A 23,322-nucleotide genomic window follows, 5' to 3' on the forward strand; every position below is an offset into this window, starting at 1 on the left:
CTTTGTACTTCATGTCTCTAGAATTGATAATATTTGGGAAGGTTGAAGAGCATTCTGAGAGTCACCAGATGACTCAAGCTAGAAGCCAGGCTCTTTAAAGGCCCAGATGGAAGGACTGGGAGTGCTGTATTGAACCTGAACCGAAGGCTGGGTGGTGATTTCAAAACTGCCTTCTACCACATGATGGATTATTATAGGAAGTATAATTAGCTGTTCTCTATTTCTAGAGAGATGAGAACAAGAAGAAAGAGAACAAAAGAAAATGGAATAAAATTGCAGTGAAGACTGTTAAATAACAGAATGAATTAGCCCCGGAAGTCATCAGCATGACTTCTGGGAATGTCTTTAGAAATAGTCTGTCTGTCCAAGATGATTCTGGACAGGGTCGCCAGCTGCGACTGCACACAGTTGGAGGAGCCGTATGTCATTTCAGTGCCCTTCCTAGCTCTGTGTTTCTGCAGTTGTATAATATTATGCATAAATAGAGTAATACCAAATTACCCCATTTATACATTTTATGTATCTATTAATATGGACAACAGCTTCCTTTCCATTTTACCAGTAAAGTTTTGAATACAAATGTAACTCAGTCTCTCTCCATTACAGCTCTGCCTTCAGAGTTAATTGCCTCACAGAACACTTAAGGAGTCATTTTTCATTGTGATGGTGAGCAAAGGGAAGGCAGATGGCACAGTCATGTTATTGATTTGATGATCCTTGCCTGGCTTGTTGAATAAATGGAACTGAATGTATGGTCACTGCATCCAGACTTTTAGGGGCTTCAAGGCTCAATTCAAATTATATCAGACAGCAGGTTCAGAGAACAAGAATCCATTTATTCCCTCAAGGCTTCTAAATGATGATCCCAGGGACCATGTAGGACTCCTCAAACCACCTCCCTGAAGTCCTGTGGACCAGTTTCAGTCCCAGCTCCTAAGGAAGAAGATGAGCTCTCTCAGGTTTACTCCAGTGCTTTTACCTGCATGAAAGCTTTGGATATGCCACCCATCAGGGAGAGAAGCCTGCTCAACTTGCATGGGCTATGCTCACTTGCAAATTATAAAGTGGATAAAAGGAGATAAATTACTCTCTTTTCAGGGGGCCATTAACTTTTTCCCTACAAGCTCTTAGAGAAAGATCACTGTGGCCTTAAGGAGTTAATAGAGTTGTAATCAACATTTACCTTTTATAGAATTACATTTCTACTGCTGGCGCTTGCTCCTCCACCAGGACTTTCATTAAGAGTAAGGGGACATCCACACTCAAAAATGCCTTTGGTAGATACTATGACACCATTAAACAGTCTATGGCAGGACCCGAGATTAAACCAGCTATCAGTATAACATAGAGTTTTGATAAAAATTTGACCACACTTCTGGATTTGCTGAGGGACCACTGGCCCTATGAGGTGACCCCCAGAAAAATGTTTCTATGACTAGAAGAAATTTGCAGGGCCACTTACCCACTCTTAACCTTTTACATATTTTCTCAAGTCACTGAATTTTCCTTTTTGGATCTAAGGAGTTCCCCTCTGTCTGCCCTCTGAGGGCTCTGGGTGGTGGAATTGTGCAGCACTGCCTGTTGGTGAATTATATTATTTTCTTTTTCTGGTTAGGTTTGTGCAACATGTTACAATAAATATGAAGGAGGGGTAATATGAGCAGGGACTAGAACCAAGGTCTCTGGATCTCTTGCTCCCTGCTTGAGAGATCCAGATATCTTGGTTCTAGTCATTCTGAGACTCATAACCCATCCATTCTTTTTAACTACAGAAGGAGGCTGCTATGGCCTGAATGTTTGTGCCCCACCTCCTACCAAATTCATACATTGAAGCACTAATCCCTGATATAATGGTATTTGGAGGTGGGGGTCTTTGGGGAAGACTAATTAGGTTTAGATAAGATCAAAAGGGTGGAGCTTCATGATGAGATTAGTGCCCTTATAAGAAGAAATCAGAGCCCTTTCTCTCCACTATGTGAGGATATAGCTAGAAAGTGATCATCTGCAAACCAGGAAAAGGGCCCTTACCAGATTGGCCAGGCATCTTGGTTTTGGACTTTCCAGCCTCCAGAACTGTGGGAACCAAATGTTTGTTGTTTAAGTCACCTAGACTCTAATATTTTATTAGCGTCTATAAGCAGCATGATATAATGAAGGCAGCAACCTTCTTCTGTTAAATTCTCCCAAACCTATGTAAAGCAGGACTATTTAATTCGTAACCAATTAAAAGTATTTTTTTTTTTTTTTTTTTTTTTACTAATTGGCAGTTTTATATAAATCAAGGTGTCAGCTATCACAAGAAATAATGGAGGAACTCACAAACTTACCCTTAACATTTATATTATTTTATTTTAAGTTCTGGGGTACATGTTGCAGATGTGCAGGTTTGTTACATAGGTAAATGTGTGCCATGGTGGTTTGCTAAACCTATCAACCCATTACCTAGTTTTTAAGCCCAGCATGAATTATCTATTTTTCCTCATGCTCTTCCCCCACTTCTCCCTCCCCCAACAGGCCCCAGTATATGTTGTTCTCCTCACTGTTTCCATATGTTCTCATTGTTCAGCTCTCAGTTATAAGTAAGAACATACAGTAATTGGTTTTCTGTTCCTGTGTTAGTTTCCTGAGGATAATGGCTTCCAGTTTCATCCATGTCCCTGCAAAAGACATAATCTCATTCCTTTTTATGGCTATATAGTACTCCATGGTGTATATGTACCACATTTTCTTTATCTAGTCTATCATTGATGGGCATTTGGGTTGATTCCAGGTCTTTGCTATTATGAACAGTGCTGCAATGAACATATGCATGTATGTATCTTTATAACAGAATGATATATATTTCTTGGGGTAAACACTCAGTAATGGGATTGCTGGGTTAAATGGTATTTCCAGTTCTAAATCTCTGAGGAATTTGTATCTTTATAACAGAATGATATATATTTCTTGGGGTAAACACTCAGTAATGGGATTGCTGGGTTAAATGGTATTTCCAGTTCTAAATCTCTGAGGAATTGCCATGCTGTCTTTCAGAATGGTTGACCCTTAACATTTTATTCATACCCACAACATTCTTGTTGTGTTGTTTTGTTGCTTCAAAGGCAGCTTGGTTATTGCAACACATCTTGATTTTCCTATTTGGTTTTGTAAGTTGTCTTGATGAGTTTTAATTTTTTCCTGTTTTTCTCTTTGACCACATTAATTATTTACCAGTCAGTTCCAGCAATACCAGAAAGAGGTGGCAGGTGGGAAAGAAGAAAAAAGAAAAGAAAAATGTGTTGGTCATGTTTTAGTGCTGGCGGTCTCATTTTTCATTTCCATGAATTCTGATTTTTCATGTGAGTTTGTTTGTAATTGCTCAGCCTTGAAAGTATTCTTGAGTTAACTTTTAAGACTGACTTATTTCTGCAGCATGTTTAATTAGCCATGTTCATTATTCTTTTTTTTTTTTTTTTTTTTTTGAGACAGGAGTCTTGCTGTGTCACCCAGGCTGGAGTGCAGTGGCGTGATCTCGGCTCACTGCAAGCTCCACCTTCTGGGTTCAGGTCATTCTCCTGCCTCAGCCTCCCGAGTAGCTGGGACTACAGGCACTGGCCACCATGCCCGGCTAGTGTTTTGTATTTTTAGTAGAGACAGGGTTTCACTGTGTTAGCCAGGATGTTCTCGATCTTCCTGACCTTGTGATCCGGCTGCCATGGCCTCCCAAAGTGCTGGGATTACAGGTGGGAGCCACTGCGCCGGGCCCATGTTCACTATTCTTTAAGCTTCTCATCCTTATTTTCCTCTTTGTTTCCTTTACATATTAATCAATTTCTCACAATGAAAAGTGACAGAAAGATAAATTTAAAAGTCTGAAATGGGAGGACCACGAGCGTGTCATTTTACAGTGATAGTGGCCAGTAAAAGAAATCCCTTTTGCTATCCTCAAAACACAAACAGCTAATGGTCTTTCTTATAGCGAAGAAATGAAAAAGCAAAACAAAAACGAAAACATCCATAGAAAGCACTGTGATGTAAAACTTTTCTGGTTTTCAATTCTTGCTCCATAATTCTTTACTATGTGGCTGTAAACAAGTTACTTAATATCCACGAGTTCATTTTTCTCATATGTGAAAGAAAAGTGGTAACACAGCTGATCTTTGAACAAGATGTTCAGGTTAAAGTCCCTGTATAACTTTTCACTCCCTAAACACTTAACTACTAATAGCCTACTGTTGACCAGAAGCCTTATGAATAATATAAACAGTTGATTAACACACGTTTTGTATGTTGTATATGTTATATATTGTATTATTATAATAAACTAGAAAAAGGAAGATGTTATTAAGAAAATCATAAAGAAAATATAATTACTATTCATTAAGTGGAAATAGGTCATTATAAAGATTTTTATTCTAATTGTCTTCATTTTTTAGTAAGTGGAGGAGGAGAAAAAGGAGAGGCTGGTCTTGGTGTCTCAGGGTGGCAGAGACAGAAGAAAATCTGCATATAAATGAGCCCACACAGTTCAAACCCATGTTGTTCAAGGGTCAACTGTACATACCTCATAGCAAGGACCCCCAACCCCAGGCTGCATGCCAGTACCAGTCTGCAGCCTATTGAGAACCGGGCCTCACAGCAGGAGGTGAGCCATGGGTAGGCGTAAGTGAGCATCACAGCCTGCGCTCCACCTCCTGTTGGATCAGCAGAGGCATTAGATTCTCATAGGAACACGAACCCTATTGTGAGCTGCGCATGTGAGGGATCTAGGTTGCAAACTCCTTATGAGAATGTAACTAACGCCTGATGACCTGAAGTGGAACAGTTTAATCCCAAAACCATCACCCCTGCTGCTGATCCCCAGGTCTGTGGGAAAATTGTCTTCCATGAAACCCGTCCCTGGTGCCAAAAGGTTGGGGTCTACTGCCCTGTAGGGTTATAGTAACTCAAAGAACACTATGGTGCAAAGAATAGATTCACAACAAACAGTATTTATGGCTTTTTTGTTTTTATGTTTTGTTTTGTTTTGTTTTTTGGGACAGAGTTTCACTCTTGTTGCGCAGCTGCAGTGTAATGGCACGATCTTGGCTCACCGCAACCTCTGCCTCCTGGGTTCAAGCATTTCTCCTGCCTCAGCCTCCCCAGTAGCTGGGATTACATGCATCCACCACCACGCCTGGCTAATTTTTGTATTTTTAGTAGAGATGGGTTTCACTATGTTGGCCAGGCTAGTCCTGAACTCCTACCTCAGGTGCTCCACCCGCCTTGGCCTCCCAAAGTGCTGGGATTACAGGCGTGAGCTACCACGCCCAGTTTTCCAACCAGTATGTTTTAATGACAACACCAACAATTGATGCTTTTTATTTGCCAGTTATCTTTTGTGAGGTTATCTGTCCTGAGTATAACTAATATGTGGACATTTCCATAAAATTCAAAGTAATTTATTTTTCTGGTCATAAAGGGTAGAATTGAGTTGGCCTCTTTCAAACTTAAATAAAATAGTTAAAAAAATTACTATCCAAGGAATAAATCAGTATTCAAATCATGAAAACAGAAGATCTCTAATATTGGTTTCAGACATGCTACATTGGAAATCTAAATTGCTTTATTGTTTTGTGTCATCTTTCTCTAATATTCTCATGTTCATTGAACCTTAAATCTAAACAAGTTAGTTTTCATAGATGTATTCCATTGAAAGTACAGTTTGGGGCTTGATTTCTGTCCCTTAGATATATGTAGCTTGATCCATCTTACATGAAATATAAAAACACAAAATCCAGTCTATAGGGGTTATGGGCTGGAAGTGGCATTTTACATTGTAAAGTAGACATTTGTGGAGTATACATCTTTTGCATATCTTTTTTGGTGAAGAGTCTCCAAAACTGTAAGATAATTTTATTCATCAATTAAATATTTATCAAGCAACTATTAAGTACCAGAAACTTGTTAGCAGCTAGGGATTCAAAGATAAAATAAGATACAGCCACTGCCTTCAGAGAGCTTGCTACCGGTGAATAATGAAAAGAACATAGCAAGTTTGATATATGTTAGAAGGTGCAGATACATGTTAGAAGGTGTGGGATTTCAAGACAGTGAGGTATGGAGGGGACTGAAAAGGTCTCATGGAAGAGGAAATACCATTTGAACCAGGCTTTGAAAACAAGCAGCTAACAGAGAGGATTTCAGGTACAAGAAACAACAGTATGGCAGACCACACCTGCACTCAGAGCATCATAAGAAAAATATGTATGGAATGATTGATAGGCCCAGCAGCCATCACAAAGATATTTATCTAGTCATTTTTCTCATGTTGTAGATGAAGAAACTGAAGGCCTGAGAGTTTAAAATAATTGTCCAAGGATCCCCATGTAGCCAGTGGTGCTGTGCAGCTAGGCTTAGGACTCTGAGGTGCTAAACCCGGGCGGGAAGTTGAGGAGAGGTCAGAGAGGACTCTTCATTCCAGAGTAAATATCTGGACCTATTTCAACAGGCAATGAAAAGTCTGCAAAAGTATGAGGAAGTGATATGATTAGAGCTGTGCTTTCCTTTGGGAGCAACCCAGGTGAGAAGCAACCACTCCCAGAACAAAGCATGGAAGGAATAAGAACGGAAAAAATAAGATGTCTTCTCTGTCTGCTCCAGGGATAAAATCTATGGAGCTTCATGATTACTGAGATGTAAAAGGGCAGAAAGAGAGAGAAGACAGGCTAATTTGAAGGTTTCAAACTTGAGCCACTCCAAAACAGACTTTACAAAAACAGACAAGTCAGGGGAGAAGAGCTGGTCTGGGGAATGGTGGGAGGTGATAGAGGAAAGGGGGAAGGAAGGCTGACTTTTTATCTGAATGGGAGGAAATCCAGGTTGAGATGCTGATGCTCAGTATGTGAGAGGTGTTGGCTGAAGACCCACAGGATTGGCAGTTAGCTGCAGAGAAGTTTTCCCTAAGTGAGTGGAGAGGGCAAAAGAAGCTGGCTAAGGATCAGACCTGGGGGAAAGCCTGTATGCAAGGGGCCGACGAAGCTGAGGATGCACAGAAAGGAGGTGCTCTACAGCCATTGCTGCTAAGTGAATTCTAAGTGGGTACCTGTGATGGGTCAAGGCACAAAACAACAGAGGAAGGGAAAGTTTCCAGAACGTGGGGACGTGGAGTGGGGAATAATCGACAGTCAAACACTACAGAGATGTTAGAATTGAGGAAAGGGCATTTTAATGACTATGTTTATCACTCGATTACTGCTGTAGTCAAATATTAAACTTAGCAATTGTACATCTGTTTTATTTCACCTCTCTATTCTTTGTTCATAGCACTTCAACACAACTTGTAAGTATGAGTTGAAGCATGCGTTGATTTGCATGAATATTTGTCTCTGCATAGGCTGTAACCTCTATGAGGGCAGGAACTCTGTTTGGTTCACTATAGTATATCCAGTGCTGCCATATAATAGATACGTTTACACATTTCTTGAATGAGTAAGAGTAGCAAGGGAGGATTCACAATAACTGTATTTTGGAAACAAGGGAAAATTATTTCCTTCTGTTGATTTTAAGGTTTTTTAATATCAGATATTTTTTGACACAGAGTCATGTTTATTAACAAGAATCTCAGATATTTGTTCTTATCTCTGTTGTTTCCTGGGCTATCTGCCTAATTTTCTAGTTTATTTTTACCATGAACGCCACTTTTTCTTTCTTCTTTGTGAAGACACATACACTGGCTATAAACAATATTTGTATTTGAGGTTAAAGGGTAACTAACATGCCAGATTTTTATAATGAAGTTTTGATGTAATTCAGTAGTTCTATTTCTTATTCTAGCCACCTCTAACAAAGAAAGTGCTAAGATTATATCAACAGATGTATTTCTACAAGTGTGAAGATACGGTGGCAGAATTATAAAAGAAAAACAAAGTCTGAAGGGATAGAAATTTGAGAGGCTGCTAGAAACTGGAAATTTGCTTTAAAAAACTGTCTTCAGAGGAGAAAGTACTACACTGTGAGCCAGCAGACCTAGAGTCCATTTCCGATTCATCTCTGAGATTACGGGAAACGTACCTCTCACTGGTAGCGTTAGATTCCTTTTACTCACTTCGAAAACAAGGGACTGTAAACCACTTACCTCTTTCAAACATGCTAAGATTCCATTAACACCATTTTAAGATTTTTTTAAATTTAAGGAGCCATGCTAACTATTTTTAGTCACTAATAATCAATACATATGAAAATAAAGTTTCCCAATGGCTCTGAGCAGCTGCAAAGATAAATTAAGGTACCACTCAGAAGCAAGTTATTTGCTCTCCCCACCCCAAACTGGCATGACTTAGCATAATTTGTAGTATTAAACTGTGCAATGGGGTTAGAGTGAAACGCATCCTAGGAATCTAATCCAACCCCATCATTTTTGCATGGGAAAACAGAAGACCCAGAGACTAAAAGACTTGCCCATGGTCGCACTGCTAGTTAGTGACAGAGCTAGGTCTAGATCTTAGGGCTTGTGGCTCCAAGTCCAGAGCTCAGATGTACGAGTTTAATTTCTTTTCCTGTGAGTTCACGGGCTTCTTCCTATTACATATGCTGAGTCATAGTTTCATTAGCAGATGCGCCATGGCATGCAGAGATTTGCATTTTACCAAATTTCTGAAGTCACCGGCAAAGATAAAATTGTCCTTACTATCATAAGCCCACTGCTTAGCAGAGACCCTCTAGGGCTTTCCTCCTTGACTTTGGGTTTAAAGCTTTTTTAGGAATAAGGGCTATGCCTCATTATCTTTATCCACAGGAGCACAGTGATGAGGGAGAGTCACACAGGCTGAGGAGCCAATGGCCCTGGGTTTGAATTCTGGCTCACTCACTCACTAGCTGTATTTACCCTGGGGAAGTCATTTAATCTCTCTAGAGTTTTGGTTTTCTAAATAGTAAAAGTGGGATAGTCATCTCCACAGAATCATTAAGAGGGTTACACCAATGAATATATAAAGCACTTAATATAATGCCTAGTTCTCTTTCCCTTTCCTCTTTTCATGAAATTAAACCAAAGTTCTCTTATTGTTATCATTATAAACAAGAAAGACATCCATGACACTGTGAGAAAACTATCATTTTAAACATTATGTAATATTTCTAGATTATTCAAAATAATCTAATCATCCTGCCCAAACTTCTAAGGCTAACGTTGAAAACTTGAACATTTCAAAACCTTAGACTTTCTAGTAGTATTCTTTTGGTAATGGTATAGTCAATCATGTATGAGGCAGGATCATGGCAAAATTCTACTTCCAGTTGTAGCCCATAGCTTCTTTTCAGCAGTGGAGATTTGGGCCATTGGGATTTTTGATCCAGTGAGAAAAGTTAATCTGCTTCTCATTAGGAAGAATCCATAAACTATGAAATCCATAATCTTCCATCACAAAGTGACAGCAATCATTATCATTTTCAATTTATGCTTCTGAAGAACTCTGTTTACTCTGTCCACATTTCATCTTAATGTGCCTCTAAAATGCTCGGGGACCATGCTGTCCGGGGTGACTGGAGACATGCTTGGTTGTTTAGTGTCATGCAGGAGAGTTACTTAATGTGTCCTGTTTTCATGGAGATGTCAATCTTTCAACCACTTTGAGGTCAGAAGACAAAGTGGCTGCACAGTGAACATAGGCATAAACAACAGCATAAATCCCACCTTAACCAAAGAGTCTGGCATGGCTGCTCACAGAAAATACAGAAATGAAGCAGCAGGTTTGCTGGGCGGGGGAGCAGGAAACCTAATTAGTCCAGCTCTAGGAATGCCAAAAAGCCTACTTAATATCTTTTGCTTTACTATTCTAAGCCCCCTAAAGGGAGAATTTCTCCCAAGCACCTAAATTTATTATATTAAAAAGAGATTAGTGCATGGGTAATCTAAGGGATGAGTCGGCACAGTTTTTCTTTTGACCTCTGGTTAAGACAAGAGCCATAAAGAAGGGAGTTCACACATTTCAGAAAGAAACTAAAATGGCCATGTCTAAGCATTACTTGCCACATATTGCTGGAGCAGTTGCTGGTGGAAAGAAAATCAAATCCAAAGATAATGCTATTTTTAAATTAAAAAAAAATCACTAGCTGCTCCTGAAAAGAGATGGCCAAAGTAGTTCCGGTGCATTTCTGTCACTCATTTTCAGGGTTGAAATTCTCTGTATAAGAGAAATCCACCATGCTCATAGGATGCTTCTGCCTTTGCCGATCCTCAAGCTCACCCTTCTTAAATGCTCTTATTCATGCCAATGGAGAGTACACATGACACTGACATTTAGTAAGTTACATTTCAAATAAGGAGTCTGATAACAAAAATTTAGTAAGCTACATTTCAAACAAGGAGCCTGATAAAAAAAATTTGAGATTATGCAAAGTACTACAAGAAGACTTTTAATCTATAAGAAGACTCTTAGTAATGAATGCTAATTTAATAACACTAACATTTGGAGAAATAAATAGCACAATAGCCAAGAGAAGACCCCTGGCACCCTGTCCTTCACACAGTGGGGGTGGGGTCAGGAGCCTGCCAATGAAGCTCCATCTCTACCTCCTTCTCAACTCCCCCAACCTGTCACCCTGCACAAATAGTGGAGGAGGTTCAAGAGAATACAGGGCTTCTAGGAGAGGAATCTGGGAAAGGATAAATTAATTTGAACCCAGTTGCTCATTTTACTGAAATTAACTGAAGCTCACAGAGTCAAGTGGTTGCTAAAGGTCACATTTCCCAAGCCTCCTATCATTGTCATCATCATCACCAAAATAACTTATGAACTGATTCCTATGTGTAGGGCACTGGGATAAGCACAGGCATATATAAGGACTTTCTGTAAGGATATAGAAGAAACTAAACTTCAACAATGAGATAACCAGTGTCAGCATTTGGTTCCCAAGAGCCAATATGGTTCCCAAATAATCATTGGAATATATTTCCTCTCAAATGTGTTAAGTTTTAATTGGCTGTGCACACACTAAATATTTGGATGAGGAGTGAAAAAAATAGTCATTTAGTTCATATATCGGTGTCAGTATTTTTCTTGTTCAGGGAAAACCTAGATGATGATATTGGAAAAAATTTTCTCTACAGATACTGCCGTTTTTCTTGCAGTGAAGTCAAGATATTTTATTTTATTGTTTCCCAACATTTTATTATTAAATATTTAAACATGTATCAAAGTTAAAAGAATTTTATAATGAATACCAGTATTCCTAGCACCTAGATCCTACCATTAACATTTTACTTTACTTGCTTTATGACATATCAGTCCATCTACCCATCTTACCCATCTTCCAAATTGATGGAGATAACAGATAATGTTGCAATTTAAAGAGTTGAACCACTGTCTTACTCCTGTAAGAGCTTGAAAAATCTACTAGATTGTTTTTAGAAAACAAAGAACAAGCTCATCCTGAATTATGTACACAGATACTCATCATAGTTTAATCCTCAGGCTCTGTAAAAAGTATGTAAGCTATTTCAATCTTTTGTCTAGCTCTATCAACCCTGTAGACATTTTCAGTATTCATCCAAATGCTTGCTTTTGTAAAGACATGGGCTGTTGATTATAGACAGGTTCTCTGCTACAGATCATCAGGAAAAATTACCTGGAATGCTAGCCGTAAGTAATTTTTATTCTTTTGCTCTACACTCTAGTATCCCCTCTCCCAATTATTCCTTGAGTGCAGATATACAGTGCTTTCTACATCTCACTCCCCTCTTATAACACCTATCTCACAGCCCTGTCATGAGGATCACATGTGAAAAATAGAAGAACATTTTAGAAAGAGTAAAGTACTATGCATATCTAAGATAACATTACCATTAGTAATCATAATCCAGTTGTTAGAAAACACAGTTGAGGTAATGGTTCACACTGCTACTTGTTTCTTTCATATAAGTCAAAAAGGACTTCAAAGGTTAAAGGGACAGAGAATTGGCAGTTGCCTTCAGTCTGCCCATCTCGTGAAGGATCGAGAAAAACCTTGATGTATATCACACAGACTTGTTTTCATTAGTGAAGTGTTTGTTTTGGAAATCATCCCAGTTTTAAAACAATACTTCCATTAGCTGTGCAAGTACCTATAATTATCCATCTTATCTGACCAGTGCCAAACTATTTTACTTATTGCATCCCATTTACCTCGGAGGTGCTGAAAGGAAAAGAACAAGACATTCATTCAATGTATGAAAAGGTGCAGAAAATGTTTATTTCTTTGAATAAACATCCATAAATGAACTTTGGATAGAAATTCCTGCAATAAGATATCATCAGGTACCATGAATGATGAATCTGAAGGTGTTGGAAACTCTCTGCTCCCATATATGGGAAAAATTCTGTTACATGAATACCTAAGGTTTACAAGGCATAAAGTAGTACATTTTCCATTTTTTGTGTCTGGTTGGACATAAGTCAAGAAAGTGAGGAACAAATTCAAAGCCAAGTAGGGAAGTAAGAAAAGATAAAATAAGCAAGGAGGCCATTTCATCATCAATTACTGTTATTGAGAACTTGCCAGATTGCTGGCATTTTATTTTATGCTTAAGGGGAATTGAAGAGAAAAACAGAGTTGAAATCACCCTTGCCCTCAAAAAGCATTCATTCCAGAGTGGTTGGACAGAGAAAATAATCAGGAGCCAGAAAAATTCAAATTTATAAAGATGGAATAGAATATGCAAAAAGAGAGAAATAAGTGTGGTCTGCAATTTAAGTATGACTTATATTCAACATTGAGCATGCTTAGAATGTGGCCAACACCACTGCAATGAGCAGACATCTAAGAGGACAGGTATAATTATCCTCAAATCAAAAACATGTTTTTCCTACAGGAAAAGGAGAATCGGAACAAAGGCTGGCTGTGCCCACCTAAGACAGAGGGTTCCCGTGGCCCATGAACTCCAGTTGGTGCTGAAAGCAAGGGCATATCTTAAACCTACTGAGATGATTGCATGAAGCTATCATCCTCTGTTGCCACTCAACATTCCAAACATACATGTTCCCTAGTTTGGTTCCATATTCACAAAGCAAATTTCTAATCACATTTAGAATTTGGTTTCCAACATGCCACACATACTGGAAGAAAGGAAGCTGGCTGGAAGGGTCTAGAACACGGTGGCCCTGCTAATGAGATTTCTCATTGTAATTCCAGCAATTAATGCAGGTGTATGTGTGAACATTCATACATGTGTGTATCATACAGAAATACACACATATTCAACATGTGTTTTTCAGAGAAACACTGGGAAATCTCCATTTATAACAACGCAGATATCTAGATAGTTGGGTAAAAGTTTGTATTCTCATAAAATTTTACCATGCTCTAAATTGGAACCTTGTAAAGATCCTTACTGTGCCATTTAGTGGCATTGTTTATTTCTTCTGTTCAGTCTACAAGTTCTGCTTAACTGCTGAAGGCTCCTCATTTATCATACCTGACTGCCCAGGGGGAGGGGCACCTGATGATCCTCGTGGTAGACAAAGAAACACAGTCAGAACAGCAGCTCTGTTCCCAGCACAAGGTTCAATGGCGATTGGCTTGGGTGCCCCCTGAAAAAGAAAACCCACTTTAAGTTTGCACAATTGACATAGCATTGCTATTTTAATTTTCACCTTATCTATCCTTTAGGTAGCTGTGCTGTACATTCCTACTTGTTCAGGACACACCATGTGTTGTTTTCACACTAGCTCCTTGCACACTATAGTTGTGCCTACATTTGAATAAATCAACAAACTTCACTATATTTGACGAGCAGCTTGTGAGCCACAAAGTTATGCAACTTTTGTTCCTTTTTCCCAATCGTTTCCTCTCACCAATGATATACAACATAGTGTAGTTTATCCAATTAAGTGATCACAACTCAAAATATTCTGTTGGCATATCTTAATTTTCTTATTTTTACTGTCTACAGAGTGTACAACATGATGTTTTGATATACGTATACATAGTGAAATTATTACTACAGTCAATCCAAGTAACATATTCATCACCTGATACAGTTACCTATTTTTTGGTGGAAAGAACACCTAAAATACACTCTCTTGGCAAATTTTCAGTATACAATACAACAGTATTAACTATAGTCCTCCTGCTTACATTAGATCTATAGACTTGTTAATCCCACATAAGTGCAAGTTTGTACCCTTTGACCTACATCTCCTCATATCCTCCCCCTCCCTGTCCCCGGTGACTATTGTTCTATTCTCTGTTTCTACGTCTTTGACTTTTTTTAAGAATCCACATGTAAAAGTGAGATCAGGTTGGCATATCTTTAATACTGTTTTATCGAAATACCTACTTACTAATCACCCACCAATGCACCTGTATAAATAACTTTAGAAATAACATACAGTAAATATATAATAATAATAATAATAATAATAGTAATAATAATAGCAATAGCTAGTATTTTATTAAGTCGTTACTATGGATTAGGTATTCAAAGTGCATTACATCTATTGACTTATTTAAACCCACAACAACTCTGTAACATGAGAACACTGAAGCAAGAGGTTAAAAAAGCTTGCTAGGACTCATATAGCTAGGAAGAAGTAGTTGCGCTAGCATGTAAGCTCAGGCAGGCTGCCTCCTGAGTTCACATTCTTAATCACACAATGCATGCTTATGACATGCGTGCATATGCAAACGTGCACCTCCACACATGTATACATAAACGTATGCACAAGTACACACATGTGTATACAAATCCACATATGAAATTGGGAATTAAACACAATGTGATCTTTGGAATAGTGAGGCTATCACTTTAGCCTAGGAATGTTAGTTTTGGCCATTATTTAAAGAGCTGTAGAAGAGACATGGTTGATATATCAAAGCAACATTTCTGAGTAAAGGCAAAATTAAATGGAAGAATAAGTACCACAGCTTTAATTATTAGAACAAATGATTTGTTCAGGTTTTTTCATTCATGATATTTAAACTTTTCAGAAGAAATACAGACATATGCAGTCATTCACCTAGAATATTCTAGAATACTGCCGTTTCTAGAAAGTTTAATGAGGCATTAAAGATAAAATATGTCTGCTTTCATGTAAAACTTAGACTGAAATTTCTGGTGACAACGGTTTTATGTGGTTATAAAGGATTTCTCCTTTATAGCAACATAAATCTCATGTTTTAAAATTATCCTCATATAGATACATTTTGGGAGTATTCAATATAAAGGTGAAAGTGGACATGGTGGTGGAAGTAAAGGGCATAAAAATGTTCCAAGAAAATGCTGTAAGCCATGTTGCAATACTTGTATCAAGTTACATGATCTATGGTTTTATATTTTAAAGCTTACATTTAATTTAACAGACTTATTTTTGAAAATGTTAAGTCAAAATCAGCATAAGTACATAGATATTCTCCAATGATGTAAATATTTAGAGAATAGGTTTGTCATATTCCAAGGCTAAAAGAAAAATACTGTGAAATGTTTCAAATCATATTTACAGGCTACTAAAAGTTATTTTAATTTAATAAATGCAAACAATATATAAAGGTCAATTGATTAAAATATACTAACAGAACATAAAATAAACTCAGGGTTTAAACGATAGTGATATATTAGAAAAACCATACCTAAGAAACAATCAATCATTTCTACTAATGGGCAAGCTTTTCTTTGTTTTTCTTTTTAAACTCTCAACGTATTAACTGATACTATTCAGCATATCCAAAGGCGTGTTAAAACAAAAAAACCTGACTGCAAAAATTAGAACAGTAGAATTATATGTTTATATAAAAACGTTGAGAAACAGTGGGTCTTGCTTTAGGAGACTGAGCAAAACAACAAATGGTTCAGTAGTACATCACTTTGATCTTTTTGCCAGGCTATCTTTCTGCCACTTTTAACACAAGCAGAAAACATTTTAAAACATCAACTACTGGTGTTTAAACACCAACAGCATCAATGGAGAAAAAAATTAATAAAAAATAACTAATCTTCAGGTGGAATATGGCCTAATTAACACTTTAAATTTCAGAGACTTAGCAACAAATAAGGACAGTGTAGTAGAATATCTCAAATGTGGAAATGAAATTATGCCTGCATAAAAGCTACTTCTACAAAATCTTCCTTTAAAAAATTACTCTTCTCATTCTTAGTTCTACTGCTATTGTAAAGAAAACATTCAGAAATTTCTGTATATTGATAAACTATATAAAAGGAGATTATACTTCCATTTAAAAAAATCAAATTGACTTACAACTTGGTCTATTTTTAGGTAAAAGAATTTTAATAAAAGGATATTAGCAAAAATATGAATTATTCATTCTGTTTAAAACATTAGTTACTAGCTCAGCTCTTTGATAACTTCTGGAAGAAATTCACATAATTTAAACATTATTTTCAAAGAGTGTGTGGCAAATATCACTTTCAATACAGAATTTTATATACAAAAAAAACAAATCACTTTATAGCACTTGAATTTTACAACAGAAAATAGCAAAACCCCACGAATGATAATGTTTCTGATACCCTGAGGTTTGTCAGTTGTTTTGTGATAACTACATAACCATGAATCAAAATCATTTCACAATGACATAACATGTTCACTGAGCTGTGCAATTTATCATGTACTTTCCGTTGCTGCCTTTCAAAGAGATAAGGCCTGGGTTTGTTTGCCCACAGCACTCAGCAACTGTGATTTACTTCTAGGCATTTTCATATTTGTTGTACTGCAAGAAGTTGGTGTTAGGCTCTGCCAGAAAACATCACTGACAGTTATGTAATTAGCAGTCCTTGTGTATTAAGCCCACAGCACTTTTAAAAAGACTTGTTTTGTTCACTCTAGTGTTTTTAAAGCTATTGTACTCTTATTTTCAAGTTGCTGTTTTAGGGGCAAAAATTCTATATTAAATGCTTTCCATTTTTCAGCTCTTACCAACAGAAAAAAAATTGCCAGAGAAGCTTCTAGAATCATGGAGATTTTCAAGATTATAGTTCTTAAAACTCATAATTTGTTCTGAAAATGAGGCCTTCATTTGAGCTCAGGATCAATCCTGGGAAACTGTTGCTACGTGAATCACTGCACATTTGGAAAACATCAATGAGTGAAGCTGGTTACTTGTTTCTTCTTCCACTGGCCCTCTCCAATGGTGAGTGAGGGATTCACTTCTGTAAATCACATGGAGACCCATCACTAGAAACCATATTTCAGCAGCTGAGGGCTTAACAGAATTATCTGATGTCCTTGGACCAGTCATTACAATTTAAGTGGGGTTTAGTAAAACATTCAAGGGCTCAAGATTAAAAAGATGTCACATCCTTTTTCAAAAATGTTTTCAGTAGTTCCAAAGTAGAACTTGTGAACGAAGTCACTTCAAGGCACAGGTGGGTAACAGAGTAATAATAGTTAACATTTATTAAGCACTTACTATATGACTGGTGTCAATACCTACCCAACGAGGCATTGACTATTTCCGTTTTGCAGATGATGAAACTGAAGGTCTAAGAGTCCAAGTGACATAAATAAAGTTGTAGACCTAATAGGTGGCATAACCAAGATTTGGACCAATGCAGTCTATCTTCTGAGCTTGTATGCTTAACTTTATGCTATATTACCTGCAATAGGTAGGAAGACTGACTTATCCTCTAGAGTAAGACAATAAAACGTAGTGGGTACTAACTAGAAAGTATGACTTTTTAAAAGACATTAACTCTTAAAATGTGTGCTGACCAACAGAACATGTCTATGGGTCAAAAGAAGCTTGAGTCCAAAATGACATTCCCTACATACTCATCTAATCACATCCTTTATTCTGCACAAGCTCTATGTTTTAGTCAAATTAAGTGTCATTAGTAACGATTCAACAACTGTTCCCAGGATTTTCAGAGTCATCTGTGCCTTCTTCACTCTTAGTCTTCCGACTGTCTAAGGCATCTTTCCCACAGGTCTCCAATGTTCCTGATCTTATGCATCCCTCAAAGCCAACTCGTGTCACTTCATCTATAAAGCCTTCTCTGATCTGAGATATTTAGTTTCTCCCTCTTTAGTTCTTTAACTTTACTTTTTGTGACCCTCTTTATTTTCTACTTTGAATAACAGCTGGGTAAATGTCTATTTCCCATTGCATCAAGCTCCTTGAGAACAGGTCTTGTTTCTTATTCATCCCTACATCCCCTGTGCTCACTTCCTCTCTTTGAAATGTCCAAGCATGGTGCTTGTGCCGCCTTTCTGGGACCTATGTCTACCATTGTTTTATTGTACTTATTGATATACATGTTGCATAGCCCTGCTTCTGCAAGGTATATATTATGTTAGATTTTTCTTTGTCTTACCTATAGCATCTACTAGAGTGCATTGCACATGGTAAGTGAAAGAGTCAATGAATGAGCAAATCAAGTTGTCACAGAGGTCACATGGTGAAATAAGCGATAAGGCATGACCAAGTTTCTCTCCAAATTTGGATATTAAAGGGATAATAAAACACTAAAAATAATAATATGTAACATTTACTGAGTGCTTACTAGATGCCTAGTGCTACGCTAAGCTTTTTACATGCATTATTGTATGTAATCTAAATAGCAACCTTATTAGCAGGACACTGTTATTTTCCATTTCCTACAGATGAAGTAATTGAAATTCAGAGAGGTCAGATGGTATTTCTCAGGGTAAGACAGCTAGTGAGGGGCAGATCCAGGATTGAAACTCTGATTCTACAATCTAGGTTTTCAGCCACTGTACAATATTACTAAAAAATATAGCTTCAGAAGCTAAGGAGTCTCTCATTCTCTCGGCCTGACTATTAATAGCAAAAGTCAATTTAGAATACCAGTTATAACAATTACATGCAGATACTTACCCCATTTCTGACTAGTGATCAGAACATATAAGTCCTCAGACCAGCTTTCCCACTATCTAGCTGTGTGATCCTGGGCTTGTTACTAAGTCAGTTTCCCCAACTGGAAAACTAAGTCAGTTTTCCCCAACAGGTAGGTTGGATGATTTTTAAGGTCTCTTTCCTCTTTAACATTCTGTGACTATGGTTTATGGACAACCTCCAGAATCTGTGACATACCAATATCTAACAGTTTGTCTAAGTATGGTGAAATTTAAAATTTCCAATCCTTAGTATTTTTTTCTTCCTGCTCAGTTACTTTAAATGGCACATCTAATTTTTAAAGAACAGTTTTATACCATATGATGAATACATCACATAAGACTAAATGGCCACCATCGCATGCCAAAAAAGCAATTAGAAAATTGAATCAAGGAATTAAGGATTAATGTGGGTATGTTATACCTGTCAGCAGTAATAAGTATTTTGACAAGAACAGAATAAATTCTGACAGTATGCACAAATACTAATCTGATAGATGAGTGAAATATTAAAAATGCAAACAACTACACATTAATCACTCTAACATTTCCCTACTAAAATACTTTTAATGTTATTCTTATCAGAATTCATCTATAAGTGAAAATGAGTCTTTTTCAACAGCTTGCATGACTTGGTATTTGCGGTTTCATGAGTGTTTATATTGATACGAAATTTAGTTTTTAGTCACATTAGTAAAAGTGAATGAATTTACTGAGTATTGTATTAAGTGAGCCTGATGGCTTTTGGCTCACAGCTAATCAAGCGTGCTGATTCCATAGTATCAGCAAATACTAAGATTCCAGATTTCAAAAACAGATTCTCTGATTCCATTGTTTAGGCCTGGGGAAAAAAATGAAAGCGAAAATCACATTCTTTCCTTATTTACTTTTTGTTTTGCATGAAATGATAAAGGAGAAAAAACACATTAGCTGGGTTTACCCAGTAGGAAGGAGAAGAATTCATATTAATAAAAGAAATTAAGCTGATGGACACTCTCAAAAACAGGGTTAAATTGCATTAGAAGCCAATTCAAAGAGAATAAAGTATTATACGTGGGAATAGGTAAAGGAATAAAACATAATCTTCACGGAATCAGGATGCTGCACTTGAGGTTCTGAAGGTATTCCAACCATAAACTTCATTTTCATATCCTACCAAATATCCCTCCTTGCTAAAATGCCTCCATGTTCAATCTGTGTTCAAAATTTCTAACTAAACACATGCATGCACACAAACACAGACACTCATATATACCCATATTTAAGGATTATCTTTATAGTATACTATCTAGATAAACTGAGTTTTGTAGTTATTTTAATTGTGTGGCACTGACTTTGGGAGTAAAGTGGCTGGATTGTGACAGCTTCAGTTTTATCACCTATGTTTCCCTAGGTGTTTAGGTAGCAGAAAGTAAAATGAGACAACACTACCTCTTCTTGAGCTATTATACAATCATGCTTTGCCCTGAGTTGGTTAATAATATGAATGTTAATAGGAGGTGACTTTGAATCCTTAAAAGTTGATTCCTGTTAGCATTTTTCAAAACTTTAAAATAGATTTTCAATTAAATCATTATCTTAAATAGATTTGTAACAACCTGTACTTTTCTCCACAGCTCAGTGCAAAAAGCAACCTAACCACTATACTTTATGTATGAATTTCAAAATCGAGAACATCCTTTCTGGCCTTGAAAAGTACTGTTAAGTGTGAGAGACAACTGTGCCTGCCAAATCAGTCACTTCTCATCTTGCTCATGCCCAGACTTAGGCTTTTTTTCAGGCCCCTCCATTCACATAGACTTCTTGCCAACATCTACCATTCCTGCCATATTGGCTTAAACCTCTCTACCTGCAAGAAGCTATGCCAGGTCATGCTAGGCCACTCCAGGACCTCTTTGCTCTACTCTCTCTCAATACTTCTGCGTAAATCACTTTTCCTTTCTAACCATTGAGAAGAAGTGCAACGTAGTGGTGATGAGAACAACCTTTAGCACCCAACTTCCTGAGTTCAAGGCCATGCTGTCATCCAAGCATGAGTTTGGTTAAAGCACTTAACCTCCCTGTGCCTCAAGTTCTTCATCTGTAAAATAGAGCTAAAAATACCTTACTCATATTGTTATCATAATGATTAAAGGAGTAATATATATATTTTATACATTATATGTATATATATACATGAAGTATAGCACACAGTAAGTACTAAGTCAGTGATTATTATTACACCATTCTGTCCAGTTTTCACTTTGCTTTAGAGTTGTTCTTTGTTCCGTATGAAGAATATGCTCAACTCAAAAGATAGATATGTGAGAACACAGACCGTATTTTTTAAAGTCTCTGTTAATGGCTTGATATGAATTAATTAAGAAATTCAGCCTTGAGGACAGATTTTTTATTGATGGTTTTCAGGGTAGGAAAAATCTAATCCCAATGCCAAACTTCCCACACTTACCACATCAACACTGCCCCTGAATGCCTGCCTGTTCTTCCCATTTTTGTTCCCTGCTTTTATCAAGGAATCTGACCTGACTGCAAGCATTATATGTTGCAGAGAATAGACTTTCCCTGGCACCTAAGACTGAGGCATTTAAGAAATATTTTATGAATAAATGGATATTTGTTTTCCCTTTTCCAAATTGTGCACAAGGTAACTCTCAAAGATATAAACAAAATCTCAATCTAGAATAGATAGATGTAAACCAGCAGGAAAGTTAGAAAAATCAAGATCTTGGTATTACTTTCCAGGCTAGTCCATTCTAAAACACATTATGCCATTCATTAATGTAGAATGCCACCATAAGAATATAGCTGAGAGATAAATTCTTTTTAAAAGGGAAATGTGCTCATTACTGGTGGTCGAGTGCTACATAGGCACAGTACCCACTCTGGTGAAGCATCATTTTAAGCTAAATGCAACTCTGACTAATTTAGAGCCAAATGCACTGGAAGAGTTATGCACAGAGTCCTGGGGGTAATAGTGGAGGGAGGCAGGCAGGAGAGGGTATGTGAAGTTCTGGAGAAGGACTTTACCTTGCAGAAGATGACTAGGAGTTCACCAGGAGAATGATGAAGGAGGATTTCTGGCAGAAGTAAGGGCATGCACACAGAGGTGCAAAGACATATGGGTTGTATTGGAAACTGATAGAAGTTCATTGGGGAGGTTAAGTGTTAGGAAATATTCTGTAAAGACGGATGAGAAGAGGCAATAGAGGAAGACTGAGGCCCTTCAAAATATCCAGGTCCCCCATTAGCCCTTCCCATCTTTCCTGACCATGGCTGGAATTCTCACTACCTGCTTAAAATGTGCTGAGATGTTCAGACAGAACCTGACATGTGCAGCACACGGTGGGTCATGGGCAGCCTTCATCAAGACGTGGTGTGCATCATCCCTCATGAACACGAGCAAACCTCTCCCTATTAGGAACTTGCGGTGTCCCTTTATTAAACTATTAGTCAAATCTTTTATACTGAGGGAACATTAAATTAAAACATTTATTCCTGAAACTTCAATCATAAAAGTAAATCAAGAAGCACTGTGAAAACTAACTGTCAGCAGAAAGAATAAAAGTGCAGATTTGGCAATATTCTTAATGAAGAATCAGATGTTCATAGATTCACATAATAAATGACTTTCTACTGTAATTATCATACCAGCCGCAACCTATTATAAGTACAAAAGCATGGACAAAACTTTGAATGAAAGAGTTTAATATGACTTGGTACAAAAGCATGTGTGTAATTACCTGGATTTCTCAGAGAATAAGTCATTCTGGATTGCAGAGTTTTCCCAGAAAGCTGAACATTAACTCTACAAGAGCTAAAACTTTGCTGTTTTAGGGTATTAAAAAAATACTGCAAAGTTGCTTGAAATAAATATCATTTTCTATGCTTCTCAACAAGTCTGTAATATATCAAACATAATTTAATATTGTCTTGATGTTCCATGATCAACATTATGAACATCAGTTTTCACAGAATGCTAAAGACACATAGAGTTGCAAATGTGTGAATGAAAAAGTATGTTACAGCTATAGCCCTAGGGGTTTCTTTTCCCTCCTCTTCCCCAGTTCCAGAAACCACCATGCCAGCTTGCTTGTTACGTATTTGATTCTTTACATAAATGCAACCTAAAACTTATGCAGCTGCCAGTGGATAAACTGCTTTTCTGTAAACCCCATCAGTGATACAAATACTGAAATGACTTTCTCAAGAGGTTGTCTTATTTTCCACAATATCTTCTTCCCTGTTGCTATCAGTGTGCTGCGACCTGTCAGTAACATTCAAAGTGCTGCCTAATTTCTACATTACCAATCCCATGTACCACAGACATCCTTTTGACAGTCTGTAACCATCCTCCTATGTCCCTTGAAGTTCGTAGACAGAGTAGCCTTTGCAATTTCAAGAATTTTGACAATAGAGTTTGGAAATAATCTTACTACAAAGTCTAGAAATACTTCAGCAGACCCAAATGACTTTACTTGACATGAAGTGGGTGGGGGTTCAAATATTATGGGATTTT

General features: G+C 37.3%; 1 protein-coding gene across 1 annotated transcript in view; it reads right to left on the reverse strand.

Annotated features, from left to right (window-relative positions):
• ATRNL1 (attractin-like 1) overlaps positions 1–23,322 on the reverse strand; it is an 834,587-nt gene that overhangs the window by 87,105 nt on the left and 724,160 nt on the right. Inside the window, exon 28 of the mRNA XM_011927827.1 lies at positions 13,412–13,526. Coding sequence (XP_011783217.1) covers positions 13,412–13,526 — 115 coding nt within the window. The remainder of the gene's footprint in view (positions 1–13,411; positions 13,527–23,322) is intronic.

This window comes from Colobus angolensis, unplaced genomic scaffold (genome assembly GCF_000951035.1).
Source record: "Colobus angolensis palliatus isolate OR3802 unplaced genomic scaffold, Cang.pa_1.0 Scaffold75, whole genome shotgun sequence".
NCBI classification, from domain to species: domain Eukaryota; kingdom Metazoa; phylum Chordata; class Mammalia; order Primates; family Cercopithecidae; genus Colobus; species Colobus angolensis.